The sequence below is a fragment of the Rhinolophus sinicus genome, linkage group LG18, assembly GCF_036562045.2.
Source record: "Rhinolophus sinicus isolate RSC01 linkage group LG18, ASM3656204v1, whole genome shotgun sequence".
NCBI classification, from domain to species: domain Eukaryota; kingdom Metazoa; phylum Chordata; class Mammalia; order Chiroptera; family Rhinolophidae; genus Rhinolophus; species Rhinolophus sinicus.
Genome location: NC_133767.1, coordinates 5,956,507 through 5,972,653, shown reverse-complemented (window position 1 = coordinate 5,972,653; position 16,147 = coordinate 5,956,507). Strand labels below are relative to the sequence as shown.

The window sequence follows — 16,147 nt, the reverse complement described above, 5'->3', positions numbered from 1 at the left end:
TTTATTTCGACAGTCTCTTCAACAGACCACGTTTAAGAGGTGTCTGGTCCCCCGTTACCGGCGGCTGGAACACAATGGATCCCACAGGGGCACTGGACACTGAGGATGAACTGGGCCCTTTAGCCCATCTCGCCCCGAGTCCTCAGAGCGAAGCCGTTGCCCATGAATTCCAGGAACTCTCCCTGCAGTCCAGTCAGTACCTGCCCCCTCTGCACGAGCGGAAGAATGGTGAGTCCTCCGACACAAGCGGTGGGGACTTGGTTTTGCAGATGTGCCTCTTTGCGAGCCCAGTATATTCCTCTTTGGTGGTAATTTTCATGCCGGTTACGTCCGGCCGTCTGCCATGGAGGAGACAACCTCATAGGGGTCCTGGCTGGTGTTGAGTGACAGGCAGAATTTCACTCTCCATCCAATTCTTTCCTTAGTTCCCCAGTAAGTATCTTTGGTAGCAACATTTTCTTTGGAAATCAGCTTTAGATTCAACCATTTTATTAGGTTGGTGCAAAAGTAATTGTGGTTTTTGCAATTATTTCTAACCTTTTAAACCGCAATTACTTTTGCACCAACCTAATAGCATAAGCAGAAGATTTCATGCTAGAATGGCATTGAGGTGGTTTCCTGCTCCGATTCTAGGGAAAATAGACTGTGGGTTTGAAAATACACCCCCCTCCCCCATTTTCCCCATCTCCATGCATTGCACCTTAATTTCAGAATTGGCGAAATTGACTCTATCTCAAATGATCACTAAGAAAGCACAAAGTTTTTATTTGAGTGGTTTTTGTGTGAATGAGTATTGGATATGACCATATTCTTAGTCTTTGGCTGTCTCATCCTTGTATACAAAATGAATATTTTCTACTAATTTGTTATCTATTCAGGAAATTTTCATTGATCACGGAGGCATCCCACAGTTTTCAGGAAACACAATACTGCCAGTTTTTAACATAAATGAATAGAGATGGTATACAGTTATTTTTAATATTTAAAACATGAGTATTTCCCAATTCTTTTCGTTATTGGCCTTATTCAGGAAAATGGGTGAAAGATACATGCTGCTATTCTCAGTTCTTTGGTACATGTCTAGGGTATAACTTGTTCTCCTTTCCAATATGATACTTGACACTTGTGTCTGATACTTGTTATTAGGCACAAGTCTTGTGCAGCTTGGTTGGTATGGAACACTTTGGCTAAGGTGCTGTGGTTAGAGCCTTCAGGAGGCTGTGGTTGACTGGTGATGGCTCTAGAACCTTCCATCAATTAGGAGCCTAGCTTTATGTTAGGGCTGAGACAGTATAACTGCATTTACTGAAACGTGACAAATGTGATCAGATTCACACTTGGACCAGTATAGGGTCCAATAGTTACCCATCAAAATTGAATTGAATAGGTATAACACTGCAGTAATATTCAATTGCTCAAGCAAATGGTCACACGTAAGAGAGGAGAGAAGTGTGTGGGGCAAGTTTATACTTAGTGGTGATTTATTCGATCCAGCTTACCATGCTCCCTCACTAGAATGTTCTCTTGAATATGTATGCTTGAATATAAGGTGAGCTCAATCTAGGCTAGTCTCCCCTTATACAATTTAAGGGAGGTAGATGAAATGAGGAAAGTTTTAATTTATTAATCTAGTTACATGTACACAATTTAAATCACATGTTATGAAGCAGTGCAGTCGTATAGAAGGACTGTTTTATCCACACTCATATTTCATAAACCATCGTGCTCAAACTCTATCCTTGAATCTTGGTGGCATTTTATCATCAGTAGAACCCCTTGGCATCATCCACCTAGCACTGAAATCCAGGGTGCATCTTCATTTCTGTCTTTTTTGTTTGATTATGGCAGTTTTTGAATAGACGCATGATCTGACAATGAAGATTTTATGTCTTAACTAGAAGTGCCATTCACAAAACAGTGGGGCTGGGTTTCTTTTTCTTTTGTTTTCTCTGTATGGTGTGTGTGTGTGTGTGTGTGTGTGTGTGTGTGTGTGTGTGTGTGTGTGTTATAGTTGTATATTTATAATCTCTATAACATAACCACTCATGTTTGATCTGTGAATGGTTATAACATTTGATGGGGCTGTAGTTTCTGTTTTAGAATTCTGTCTTCTTTTTTGAGTAGGTAATACATTCACTTGGCTTACAATGTAAATGGCACAAATGGGTACACAGTAAAAAGTCAGCCACCCTCCCAGCGTTGTCCCTTAGCTAGCCAATTACTTCCCTAGAATTAGTAACTGTCACTTGTGTCCTTTCTGAGAGAATAGTATTTGATGACTTTTTAAAAGGCAGTTTTGAAAGTTTCTTTGTAACAGCATCCAACGCTTTTCAATTTTAAAATAATGTGTTGATTTTTTTCTCCCACTTTTTTTTCTGATTCTATTATTTCTGTAAGCATCCTAAAACCAGCTTCATATGAAGTTGATTTTTAAGCTAATGCAGTTTTCTCAAATACTTTTTTTGTTTAATATTAAGTAATTGAAAGAACAGCTCATAATATGAGATACTGTGTAAGGACTCAAATATGAGACAATCTCCTCTTTTCTAACACATGACTTCAAGTTAAAAACCTTCTATTTAGGGCGTACACTCTAATTTCAGGCTTATGATGTATTAGCACAATTTGCATATACATTCCAAGGCATAAATGGAATCCTTGTACAGCTATCAGAAATCTAGGTTTTTGATACAGTTATATGAGTACAGTAGAACCACATTAAACAGGAATAGATGGAAGAACCATAACTTTCTTACCTTAATGATTTTTTCAAGTTTATTCTTCATTTTTTAGGCCTTCTTAATGCCATGTTTAAATTATATCATATACCAAATGTAGATGTTTGCCTCAAAATTAATACAAAGTACATTTTAGATATTTTGATATAATCAAATTTAGATGTTTTCTTGGTGATTGTATTTTATTGTTATTCCTACACATTTGAATTGCATGTGTTAGAATTATTTTCTGTTGGGAGAAAATGAAGGTATTTCAGTTTGGGATTAGTGTGTAGAAGGATTGTATCACTAAATAGTTTATAAATAAACTTTGCAAGGGACATAAAGTTGACATTTAAGTAACGATTCCAGGATCTCCCCTTACTTTCGATTAATGTTTATCTTGGCAGTGGTAGTGAAGTGGCAGAATATTCCCACTACTGGAGTAAACATGAAAGATGTTCAGTGAAGATAAGCTAGGGTTTTCCTTTACCCATGAATGTGGCCAAAATAATTCTGTAGTTAGTAGCACCTCAAAAGTCAGGCAGCCATTTAATAGTTAATTCTTCCCAACAAGTGAGCCCTTCATAAAAGATAGTGGATATACAGAAACACATAAAAATGTGAAACAGTGCATACACAGGGAAATTGAGCTTTGTCTTGACATTTTATATACACAATACATCCCTTTTCATGTTTCAATATTAACATTCCTTCAGATGGTTACCACTGGGAATAAAAGGGAAATCAGTCATGGGGACAGTTAGGTCTTGTATTGTTCAAATGGGAAAAGCTCAGGTACTACAACTTGAGTGTAGTTTTATAAAAGCAGGGAAAGGAAAGTAGACGGAGACAACACACCTGGCAGCAGAGGCTCTTTTGCGGGTGCCCCCCCCCCCCCAGATGAGACCATGAAGAAGCAGCTCTGCCCGCGTGCTGTCACGTGCAGGACTGATGTATACGGCTGGTGAATGTAAGCTCGTAAGTCACTACCAACAGTGCCATGCAGACTCCCCTTTTATAAGACGGCTTGGCATTTCAGTACTTCTTGGTACGTCTCAAGACGGGGCTCAGTCATGTTCACGTGGCCACAGACACACCACAGGCCGGCTGTCACTAGTGTTGAGTCGGGGGAAAATAGGCATCTGCCATCTGAACCAGCTCTTCCCATATGAACCGGCTCTTCGAAGCTGTATTTACTATGAAATGGTCAGCGCGTTTTTGGCCTCAGTGAAGAGGAGAGACTTACACGTCATCCTTATTTTAAACTTTGGTATACTAGTTCCTGCAGTTTTTGAACTTAGAATTTAATCTTGAATTATTTTTTCCTAAGAGTTTCTATCCATCCTGTTTATCACACTGAACAATTTTAGAGCATCTCTTATTCTCTTCTGGAATGATCACCTGCTAGAGGGAAAACAATTGATTCAAAATTTGTTGCACACAAGGCATCTCCTTGTATTGGATTCAGTACGTTTGATAACAGTCAGATGCACTTGGCCTGGCCACGGAACCCAGCCCAAGAAAGCCACTTGCCTTGTCCCACGGAAAGTAGTAAATGGCGTGTGTTCCCCGCTGGTCTTGTCTTTGTGTTTTACTTCGAAAACATTTCCCCACCCCTCATTAGCCTGTTAGACTTACTGTCAGTCCAGGTGTGTGGAAATGCACAGAAGTGATGGGCGTTTGGAGTACAGCTTGTTCCTTGGAATGTGCATAGCTGGTGTGGCCTGGTGGAGGCCGGTGAGGGAGACAGAGGGCGGCCTGATGGAGGCTGGTGAGGGAGACAGAGGGCGGCCTGGTGGAGGCCGGTGAGGGAGACAGAGGATGGCCTGGTGGAGGCCGGTGAGGGGGAAAGAGAGTATATCTTCTTTTCTCTGGAACAGACCACTAGGCATAAAATTCTCAGTGTCGTAAATGGGAAAGAAAGAATTAGATGCTAAATAACCAAGACATGGATCTATGGGTTTCTTGCTTCCCTTTCTTCAGCTGAAGGTAGTAGAAATGAGTACATTTCTGTAAAATTATCTTGTTACTGGCTTTACTGTTAACATATTTAGGATCTCGAGTGTTTAAAATAATTCTCAGAGACGTTAATAAACATTCTGATACATTTAGATAATTTCTTTGCCTGCTTTCAGGAGTTACATAAGAGTAGTTAAAGTGAGGAGAGAGAGATGTACTCCTTGACTATAATTTTCCTTAGTCAGTTTCCAATATTTTTTGAAAATTAGCCTGGAGGACTTAACTAAACACAGTTACGAAGTTGAAAAGCCAACTGTGAACCTCCTGACAACTGCAGGTGAAATTCCTGATTAGTTGGGGCAGCAGTTCTCATCTTGTTTTTGTTTGTGACAATCTCTTGAACCTTCAGAATGAAAAAGAAGCCGTGTAAGCAGCTTAAAGGTGCGGTGCTGTCTTCACAATGAGCTTTGTAAAGCCTCCTATTAAATAGCATGTTTTGTTTCACAGTGTAAACAAGCACCTGGGGCCCTGCCCACCTTCTTTTTTCAACTCCAAGTTTCTCACTTAGATGTTTTGTTGTCACCGAGGCATGAGCTTGCTGGCACCCCAGGCAGTGGGGGTGTGGAGGGAGGCAGGCTGTGGGCAATCATTCGTTTACAGTCTCATTGTCAGAACCCTGACACAGGCGAGCTTTGGTTGTTGCTGAGGGGTAGTTTCCAAAGCGCCCTGCAGCCTCATTTTGCGTTATGTATTCAGTCTTCAAATTGTGTCCTCTTGGAGTGTCAGCAAGTAATGTATTTATATGGAAAGATTAGAACGTAATAATAATTAGCAGTTTAATCAAGCATGATTAATCAAGCATTATCTTAAACTTATAAAAATGTTTGCCTAAAATTCTTACAAAGCTTTTCTAGAGTTACTAGTGTCATAGAAGTACATTATTTCTTATATAGATTATTTGAGATTAATTTTCATAAAACTAGAGTTCACCCTATGATTTATATTAGGCACTGGACCAGTGAATAACCTGAAACTATTATTATTTATTAAACTAATTTATTATTAGTGAATAGTCTTTCCTGTCTCTCAGAAAGCAATTTTAGGAGGTAATGCATAAGATATGAATGATTAGTTAATACATTTCATTCAGCTGTAACCCTCTCACTAGTTAGACCATTCGTGGCTACTTGGAACTGGATAGTTAGTTTATAGCTGAATAGTTGAATCAAACCCTGTGCTGGGACAAGAAACTTCATTAAAATTAAGTCAGGGCTCTTTTTCCTTATGTCTGCCACCGAACCCAACCACACTCACCTCTTCTAGCTAAAAAGGAAGAGAAAGGGTAGATACTGGATACCTGCTCTCTACAAGCGCCTGATAAATGTAGGAACTGTACTGGAAGATAAAAAATGATCCACGATTAGTTTTCTTCCTTTATTTTATTTTAAGAGATCAGTAATAAAGTGCTGTTGTGATAAGCAACAAGACAAATATGTTGGAATAACAGATGTATCAGAATTTTCTCTTGGGTTTGTAGTCAGTAATCACTCAGATTAACTGGTAAATATGAGGCCCAGTGTTTTTCTAACTCCTTTCAATTAATCCAAACTGTCGGCGACCCTCACCTGCTGCCCTCCCTGTTATTAACAGGAAATGTAGTCTTTGGGGAGTCAGGACTCCAGCCTCCTCTGCTGACTCAGTCCGTGAGCACGGGTAAGTCTCAGCTCTGTGTCACGGTCTGCTTCTTGTACTCTCCGTGTGGCAGCTTTCAGCCCGTGTGTCTCTCTGCTGCCCTCCCTCATTACATCACATGTTCTTATATCTCATCATCACTTTTGCCGTGTGCTATTCATGGGGCAACAGAAACAGAAAGAATAGAAGGTAACTTCCATCTCAGAGGAATTGCGCTGTTTAATATGTTCCTCAAGGATGTATTGTTACACATACATGCCAACTCGCTCAACTAGTCAGACTTGCCCGCATACTGAAAAGGAGAGAGAAATTGACTCAGTTTGAGTTATCCTCAAAAATAATGTATCTCATTTGGAATATGCAGTATCTTCCTATTCATGGTTTTCAAGGGTTGGCAGGTATGTGTTAACATTTTTATAATAGCATCAGACTGTCAGTTAAAACAGTATTTCAGTTGTTTTTGTTTTTTTCAAGCCCAGATTCTTCATGTTCTATGCTGGTTACTTATGTTGTTTTTCATTAAAAAAATGTTAATAGTTGGGTGTCTGTTTCACCAACTTGAGTTTTTGACATATGACCTTTCTGTTTAATAACAATATAACAAGAAAAGCAAAAAGCCTTATTCATAACTTACCTTTGGTTCTTATAGGCTGAGTTTAAAAACCTAACAACTATTAGAGTTTGTCAGCACCCTGGAGATTTGAGGTTCATAGCTACAAACTAGGAGACCCTCTTTGACAGAACCGTTGATCCTGACATATCAGTGAAGAAGTATACCAGTGAACTACTTGATCAAACATCATGTATTATACAAAAGAAAAGTTTGCCATATCAGAATACTCAGCTCTCCCAAAGTAGTGAAAAAAAAAAAAAATCAAGAGTGGAAATGGGGATACTTTTTTTTGTTAGAGAACGTTTGCTGAATGATCATTGTGTCTCTTACCTTAAAATAATTCTTAGATTTTTAAGCCTCTAGTACAATGTTGGCAGCTCAAAATGTAGTATATTCTCATAAACTTGTTGGACACACAGATCTTTGAAAGTCATTCCCCCAACTATATACAGAAAATTAATTTAGAGACGATTCTTGCAGATACTGAGAGGAAGAGGAAGCCAGTTTTACAGAAGGATGGCTGCTGAGTGAAGCCTAGAGCCGGCTCCATTGCACGCGATGGGCCGTGTCAGGCCAGGTGAAGCCTGTGTCTCTCCTCTGTAAATGGGAATCACGTTAGATGTACCCAGAGGTTTCTAGGAGGCGTAAATGGAATCAAGTGTTCAGAGTAGCGGCAAGTCCTAAGTGCTCAGTACACGTTACCGTTACCCGGCCTTGCGTGCCTGATGTAAACGTACCCCGACAGCGGTCAGGGCCACCGGCGCAGGAGACGCCATGTATGTCGAGATCCTGGCTACAGCGTCACTAGTCATGGGAACTTGAACAAATTCGATTATCTTCCCTTTGCCTCAATTTCCTCATCCGCAAATCGGGGGTCATGCTAGTTCCTGCTTCCTAGGGTTGCGATGAGGATAAAATTAGTTCATATAAGTCAAGTATTTACAACAGTGTCAGCATCTAATTGGCACACTCAAAATATTAATATTTGTTATTAATATATATCTTTTGAGAAGGCAGTATTTCAGTCATACTAAGTGAATATCACTTTTCAGGGTTCCACCACGGTGTTTTATAACTTGGTGTTTCTTTCAATAGCCCCATTCTTCAATGCCCCCCATTTTCCCCAAGTATTTCTTTTTAAAGATGTCAAAGTGACATGCAGTTTCTTAATGTCTTGCCATGTACCTTCATAACATTTGAAGAGCAACTTATCTGATGAGAGCTGAGAGGGCAAGTGAAGTAGGCACTGATTTCCCATGAAGTTTGTCTCTCGTGTTGGTACTGCCAGTTCCCACAATCCTCGCATTCCCTGGGCATCAGTCAGTGTCTACAAGGAATGATTTTCAAATATTAAAGCATGTGAAAAGACAAACAGGCCCAAACTCAGAGCTCCCTAGGGACTATGACCTCCGAAACAGACTCCGTTCTGACATTTTCACAGGCTGCTGGAAGGAATTCCAGCAGGGTCATTCCATTTGGTAAACTCCTAAACAGCCCCTCTGTCACCAAGGACTGATTTATAGATTTTTCTTCTTCTCATGTACTCGTTCTGAAGAGATTAAGATCGTAGATACTGTTGCTGAGACTCTTTCAAGGCATTTGATGTATATGATAAGTACTATACAGAAGACGTTTGGTATTTTGAAGTAATAAAACGGTGATTTGTTAGGTTGAAAGAGATTTGTTGCTCTGAGTTGTCATGTAAATTCTTTTTGCTTCCAGGAAATCTATGTCATAGCCATATCTATAAATGTTTTGCATTATTAACCTAGTTATTTAACAAAGAAATCGACTAAATTCAGAAATGATCTTTTAAAAAATATACATATGTTAAAATATGTGTGTGCTTAACTTGTTTCCCAATGAATGACCTTTGGAATATGTGAAAACAGACAATTTTAGAGTCGTAGAGTCTTCTATTAAATCTTGCTGCAAAGGCAGCTGTTTAGAGGGTGCTGTAAGGTTACTGTGGCTGGGGGCGGGTCTATAAATTGTTTTTCAATTCATCTGAATCCTCTTAAAATATTTTACTGTGTATTATTATGCATTTCTTTTTTTAAAAAAAGAATATACTCCTAAAAATAAACGAGAAGGGCAGAACCCAAGAGATTTGGAGCCTGGACAGCTTAGGAAATGGGTCATTAGGCCTTACTTGGTTTACGGTTGGCCTTTAGTTCTGCAGCCCCAGGGATGTCACAGTGTGAAGTCTGTGCATAGCATGTGTGACACTCCAGAGGTGAGCAGCATTCCTCCTTTGAAGGGTCAGGTTTATTGGGAGATTTTGTATGGTTTGTTTCCTTCTTTACGTGTTTCTTTTCAATGAGTTAATCTTTTGGATGAATGTACAAAGTTTTAGCTATTAAAGAATTCTACACAATCAAAACTTTCTTATGATTTGATACCTCATTCTGTTGGAGGGTGGTAACATGTTTTGAACAAATTTAAAAATGGGACACAGGCAAATAAATTGACATACGATCTCAACCAAGCCTCTTAAAATTACTACTAAAAATAAAATTTGTTTTATTACATTCTAATATCCTGTGAGGAACCCAGGATATGTCAGAGGTCTCTTAGTAAAATCAAATGGAAACAAATATGATGTAATAAGTTGCATAGTAATTGGTCACAGATAATTATTGAATATACTAAGGAATTGTGTGGCTCTTGATTGCTGTATAAAATACACATGATGAAAAAGATATATATGTTTATGTTACTGTTTTTCTCAGGCCAAGAATAACAAAGTGATATTTAACTAGTCGTGCTCTTGGTATGAGAAAGTATTAACTTTCTAATACTGTATTTTCCTAACATTTACTTTTCTATCTCTCACTATCTATTTCTGTTAGATAGTCCCTTCATTTTTCAAAGAAATGGAATTTGGTTAAATAACAACTTGCTGATAAACCAGTGAAATCTCTGGCTGCATAGTTATGTGCTTGTTTATTTGTGCACAGAAGTAGAGTCGCTGCCCGGCTGATTGCTGAATGCTTTCTGAACCCGCAACAGAAACAAAATGCTTCCACCTTCAAAAAGTTGAAGATTTTATCTGGACACCTAAATAGTATAATTTGGAGAATTTTCCGGATAAGGGAATTTAAACTTATACCAATCAGATCAAGTTAGGACTAAACAACTGGAAATTTAAAGAAATCCATGAACTTAGTCCTAAACTATGAATTTCAGAGCTGTGCGGGTCCACTGTACATGGATCATTTCCAGTAAATACGCAGTCGGCCCTCTGTATCCCCAGGTTTCGCATCTGTGGACACAACCAGCTGTGGACTGAAAACAGTGTTTTTGATCCTCGCTTGGGAATCCACAGATGCAAAGGGCCAACCTAAGTTATACGTGATTTTCAATGCACAGTAGGCAGCATCCCTAACCCCCCTCCATCCCCCCGTTGTTCAAGGGTCAAGTGTACTTTGGCTTTCGTTTCCTTCACCTATTGCTCTGAAACCATTCAAGGTGTACTCTCATGAAAATGTGTACATTTCTTAAATGACCATGAATGTTTCATGTATCTTGAGGGGGGGAATGTTAGATAAATATAAGTCAGGTCCAGTTATTTTATAAAGGTTGTTCAAGTCTTACATATCCTTACTGATTTTATTTGTTCTGTCAGTGGCTCAGACAGGTATGTTGAAAACCCCAAACTACTGTTGTAGATTTGTTTGTTTCTCATTTCAGTTTTGTTTTTCCTTCATGTATTTTGAGGCACTATTACGTGTTCTTGCTGAATTGATCCCTTTACATTATGAAGTGTCCTTCCATCCGTGGTAATGATTCTTCTCCTAAAGTCTTCTTTGTTTGGTATTAAGATAGCCCCTCTGAATTTCTTATGTTTAGCATTGTATGGTGTATCTTTTCCCAGCTTTGACCTTTAACCCATCTGTACCTTTACATGTAAAGTACGTTTCTTTTGGACAGCATAGAGCTGGGTCGTTCTTTTTTTTTTATTTAGTATGGCAATCTCTGTCTTTCAGTTACAATGTGCAGATCGTTTACATTTAAGATAATTATTGATATATCTGGTAACAAATTATCTATTGCTGTGTAGCAAATTATACTGTAGCAGCTTAGCACAAGACACATTTATCATCTTACAGTTTCTGTGGGTCAGATATTCAGGCACAGCTGAGCTGGGTACCTTAAGGTCTCTCACAAGCCTGCGTTTGGGTGTCAGCAAGGCTGGGGTTTCATCTGAAGGTGCAACTGGGGAAGGATCCGCTTCTAAACTTAGTTACATTGTTCTTGGTGAGATTCAGACTCTTTCAAGTGCTTGTTGGACCCTTAGTTCCTGGAGGCCATATGGGTCTCTCCAACATGACAGCTTACTTCAACTTAGCAAAGCCAGTAAGAGAGAAGCCTGCTAGCAAGACAAAGTGAGAAATTTTTGCAACATTTCCTCAACACTGCCTAATTTTATTGATTAGCAACAAATCACTGAAGGGGAGAGGATTACTCGAGGCTGTAAATACCAGAAGGCAGGGATCGCTGGGGGCTCTTAGGCCTGACCTACCATAATTGAGTTTAAATCTGTCATTTTGATGTATATTTGTCCAGTCTCTTCTCTCTTCCTCTATTCCTCTTTCTTGCCTTTTTAAAAAATTTAATTCCTTTTTTAGTGTTTCATTTCATTATTTTTACATCTTAATTAGCTATACTTTTTATTTTCAAGCGTTCACTGATCTTTCCTAATGCAGGTCTAATATGCTGCTAATCCCATCTAATAAAATGTTTATCTTAGATATTATATATATTTTTTATTTCTGCAAGCTTCATTTCTTTTTTTCTGCATTGTCCATTTCTCGTCGCCATATTTTCATGTTTTCCTTTAAATATTTGTACAGTTACAATACCTGTTAGTAGTTCCCTTTTTTCTGTCATTTCTGGGTCTGTGTTTATTGACAGTTTTTTTCTTCTATAAAAGAGACATTTTCCCATTTTCCTGCCTCTTGGCAAGTAGTCTGCCTATTTATTTATTTATTTATTTATTTATTTATTTATTTATTTTGATGTAACATTGTGAATGTTGCATTGCTGAGTGGCTGGATTTTGTTTTCGTTGTCTTCCTTTAAAGAGTGTTGGGCTTTGGTTTAGTAAGAATGTTGGACTTTTGGCTCACACTCAAGGCCTTTTCTAAGCTCCTTAGGAAAGATCTAGGGTAGCATTCATGCTGGGGATGGTGCTTGAACTCCGTGGGGCTGACCCCCTTTGGAATTTCTGCTGAACGGCCTGATTAATGCCCCGGGGAGGGCTTTTCACTGGGGCTGGTTGGAGCCTGAACATCCCGAGTTTTGGGTGAGCTTGGGGTATTGTTCAGCTCACATTGCACTTCTTGCCCAGCCTTGTGAAATTTCACGCTATGCTCATATAGCTTAGTACTCAGCAAAGTCTCAAAGGCACCCTTATGTAGATTTCTAGGGCTCTTTTTCAGCATAGGACTCTCCTTTTCAGCAATTTGCCCTGCAACTTCCTGCTGCCTTAGCCTCCCACGCTCTCTCGCAGTCTCTGTCTCCTCGACTCAGCCTAACAACTCAGCTAGCCTAACGAGCTCTGTTTGAATTACCTACCCACCCTCCCCCACCACTCACAGTATGGAAATTGCCTCCAGGCAGAAAGCTAGGGCGCTGTAAGGCTTATCTCATTTGTTTTCCTTCTGTTAGGGGTCAATCCTGCTTTGCCTGTTTCCCAAAGCAATTGTTGCACGTACTCCATCCAGCCTTCTAGTTTCTTACTGTAGAGGTTAAGTACAGTTCTTGGTAGTCCATCAGAGCTGAAAGCGGGAGTCTGGCATTGGGATTTTAACACGAGGACTGTGCTTTTCCACTGAAACATGTTTCCTCTCTGAATACATGTAACTTAGCTTTCTGACTAGACTACAGCAGCAGTGTCATTTTATTTTGGGATCTGCCCAAACACTCAGACCTTACTGAGCATCTCAGCTTGCTCCCAGCTTTTTGATGAGTGAGTGAATGAAACCAAATTCTTGGTGAAAGACTGAGGCTATTGGTTATGGTTGGTTTTCGTGGCAAGTAGCTTTCCAGCTTTTGCTGTTGGCACAGAACAGTCAGCAAGACGATCATAAAAGAGACTCTGGTAGGGTCCCTTCGCTCTGCAGGAACCAATGGCTCGTTAGGAAGTTGGTTCAGGAAGTCATCCTTTGGACGGGGGCTCCTTGAGAAGGAAGGCCTTCACTGGTTAGCAGAATCCATTCTTCAGCCACAAAGGACTTCTCAGATATTACTTTCTCTTTACAGAAATGCTGAAATTAATTACATTCTTTTTGCCTCAGTATTTGAATTTGCTTCAACTTGGCAAAAGAGCCAGCCTTTAGAAGAGATAACTAAGGATTATATTTTTCTTCTCACATGTGTATTAATGGGAATTTTCGTGTCAAGAATACATAGGTTATATTAAGTGAGAAAGCAAGGAGGAACACTGTAGATTTATCACGAGTGTCACCGTCCTCTTTAATCCTCCCATCAATCCCTCTTCCTTCCTCCAAAACAGAAAGCCTAAGCATAGGGGAAAAATGCCCTGGAATGAATTCTGTCAAATTATTTTTGGCAGTTACATACACCACTCCACCTGCTTTCTTTGCTATATTTTGCATTTTTCATAATGCACATATAGTACTTTATATCAAATGGCATTTGAAAACATGCCACATTATATAACGGGACTGTCAGCGTCATTTGGTAGCTGATGATTATATTATGACATTGGGGGGATTCTACTTAGAACCAACTACAGGTCAGGTTGTACCTGCACAACGCCTCACAGAGCCCCTCTGCTGGAAAACAGCTTTAAAAGGAGAGTGTGTGGGGAAACACTTTTGTGCGGTGTAATGCAAGTAAAGTGGAATATCATGGAGGTTCTTTGGGACTCATAGGAGCACAATTTGACCAAAATCTCTGTGGTCTGCTTCCCCACGGTCTGTACTTGGTGCTTTACCTTGGGGCTCAGAGGTTGAGGGCTCCCATCCCGGCTGACACGGTCACCCTGCTGTCCACCGGTGCCCTTGTGTGGCTCTCTCGGTCACTGAGAGGCCCGAGTGGGTTAGGAGGCAAAGAACAGATGGGAGCCCCTCATAGTGGCAGGGTGAGTGAGCTTAGGCGTCACAGCTGGCCCCTGAGGGCAGAAGAAGGAGAGTCTGGAGCTGGTAGGCAGCTCCATGAAAGGGCTGCCTGGTTCTCACAGCTGACTTGTTAGTCATGGCGGACGGACACCAAATACATAGGACACTGTTACATAAATGGGAAGTAAACAGCCTGAACAGGTTTTTGAAAATTAAAATCATCAATATGTACTGATTCTGTGCATTTGAGGATATATTATGTTTGTTTTTTTACCAGGCAAGTTTCATATGTACAATTGCGTTTTATTGGCTCTAGTGTTTGAAAATATAATTATTTGAATTAATGTGTTAAGTGTTTTAAATATGCTAATGCAGAAACTTTCCAATAGAATTTTTATTTTTAAGCTGTACACTTTTTATAAGGTGCTATTCCCGACCCTTGCCTTTTTAAGGAATATAATTATGTAAACTAAACACCTTGCACATATACAGGAGTCTTCCTTTATCTGTGGTTTTGCTTCACACAGTCGTAGTTATTAGCTTGGTGCAAAAGTAATTGCAGTTTTGGCCATTTTTTAACCTTATAAACCGCAATTACTTTTCCACCAACCTAACACCTGGTCAACCATGGCTCGAAAATATTAAACAGAAAATTCCAGAAATAAACAATTCTCAAATTTCTCGCATGCCGTTCTGAAGTGCATGATGAAGCCTTGTGAGTCGCGCTCTTTCCCACCAGGGATGTGACTCATCCTTTGTCCAGGGCACCCACGTTAGTCACTTAGTGGCCATCAGTTATCTGTTCGACTTGTGCAATATCTCCGGTGACCCTTACACGTAGCCAGCCCAACGCCACATCACAATGGCTGCGTCATTCCCATCACTTCATCTCATCACGTAGGCATTGTATCGTCTCACACCGTCACAAGAAGAAGGGTGAGTACAGTGCAATAAGATATTTTGAGAGAGACCACGTTAACGTAACTTTCATTACAGTATAATGTCGTAATTGCTGTATTTTATTTTTAGTTATTGTTAATCTCTTACTGTGCCTTTTTAATAAACTTTATCATATGTGTGTATGTATGTCTAGGAAAAAACGTGGTATATATAGGGTTTAGTACTATCTGTGGTTTCACGCATCCCCTGGGGGTCTTGGGGTATATCCCCCACAGATAAGGGGGGGTAAGGGGGGAACTACTATACCCTGCTTTTCTTAGTTACCCTGTCTTCTTACAAAAACAAACCACTGTTTTTCTCACTCCCTTCTATGATATAACCAATCAATACATAGATTTTTTTTTTTTTAATCACTTACAAACAAGGCACTGTGTTAGGTTTTTGCCACGTGTTTCTACCTATTGCCCTCACAGTAGGCCTAGAACCCAAACTAGTAAATAACGAACTTAAAGTACTGAATTCTGCCAGTAGAGAGAGGTTTGCTCCCCTGAACAGGTAAAGGCATTTTCCCTTATGAGGTAGTAGGTCTTAATTGTTTCTACTTTATAAGACCTATAAACTGAGTGTCAGAGAGGTTAAATAATACAAGGACAAGCTGCGAAAAAGGAATAAAATTTTAAAGTTATGGCTGACTCTAAGGTTATAACGAATACTATTACAATAGGAAAAGTAAGTTTTATTTAGAAGAAAGTTCAAACAAAGGTATTTTAAGATAGATTATTGCTTTTAACTTTTATACAAAGAAAATAGTTCAAAAGATATAAAGATGGCCACATACAAAGCTAAAATTTTAAATGTTAAGATTTTACTTGAGCAGAATCATTTTACCTTGAAAGCCTGTTGAAGAGAAAGATATTTTACGGTCACCTCCAACCTCATCGAATCTGTCAGGATTGCCTCCTGTTGGTTTAAGTTTCACCACCCTCTACAGTGGGTGCTGTGTGAAGTTTATTTATGTGGACGTTCATACAAAAAAGAAAAACTTAGAGGCATGTTCAATATTCTCCTCTCATGTCACATGTCACTTTGCACACCTCGCAGATGCCACCATGCTAAGAAGAATTACAGCGAACTCGAGTCAATTTTGTTTATCTCTTCATTCTAATTTAGTACTTT

General features: G+C 39.5%; 1 protein-coding gene across 6 annotated transcripts in view; it reads left to right on the top strand.

Moving 5' to 3' along the window:
• MRTFB (myocardin related transcription factor B) overlaps positions 1–16,147 on the top strand; it is a 236,889-nt gene that overhangs the window by 125,582 nt on the left and 95,160 nt on the right. For 4 of the 6 annotated variants that reach the window (XM_019750669.2, XM_074322641.1, XM_074322639.1 and 1 more), the window contains 2 exons: positions 14–228; positions 6,330–6,392. In XM_019750669.2, coding sequence (XP_019606228.2) covers positions 75–228; positions 6,330–6,392 — 217 coding nt within the window. In that variant the 5' untranslated portion in view covers positions 14–74. The remainder of the gene's footprint in view (positions 1–13; positions 229–6,329; positions 6,393–16,147) is intronic. The other 2 variants (XM_074322643.1, XM_074322642.1) reach the window with 1 other exon arrangement.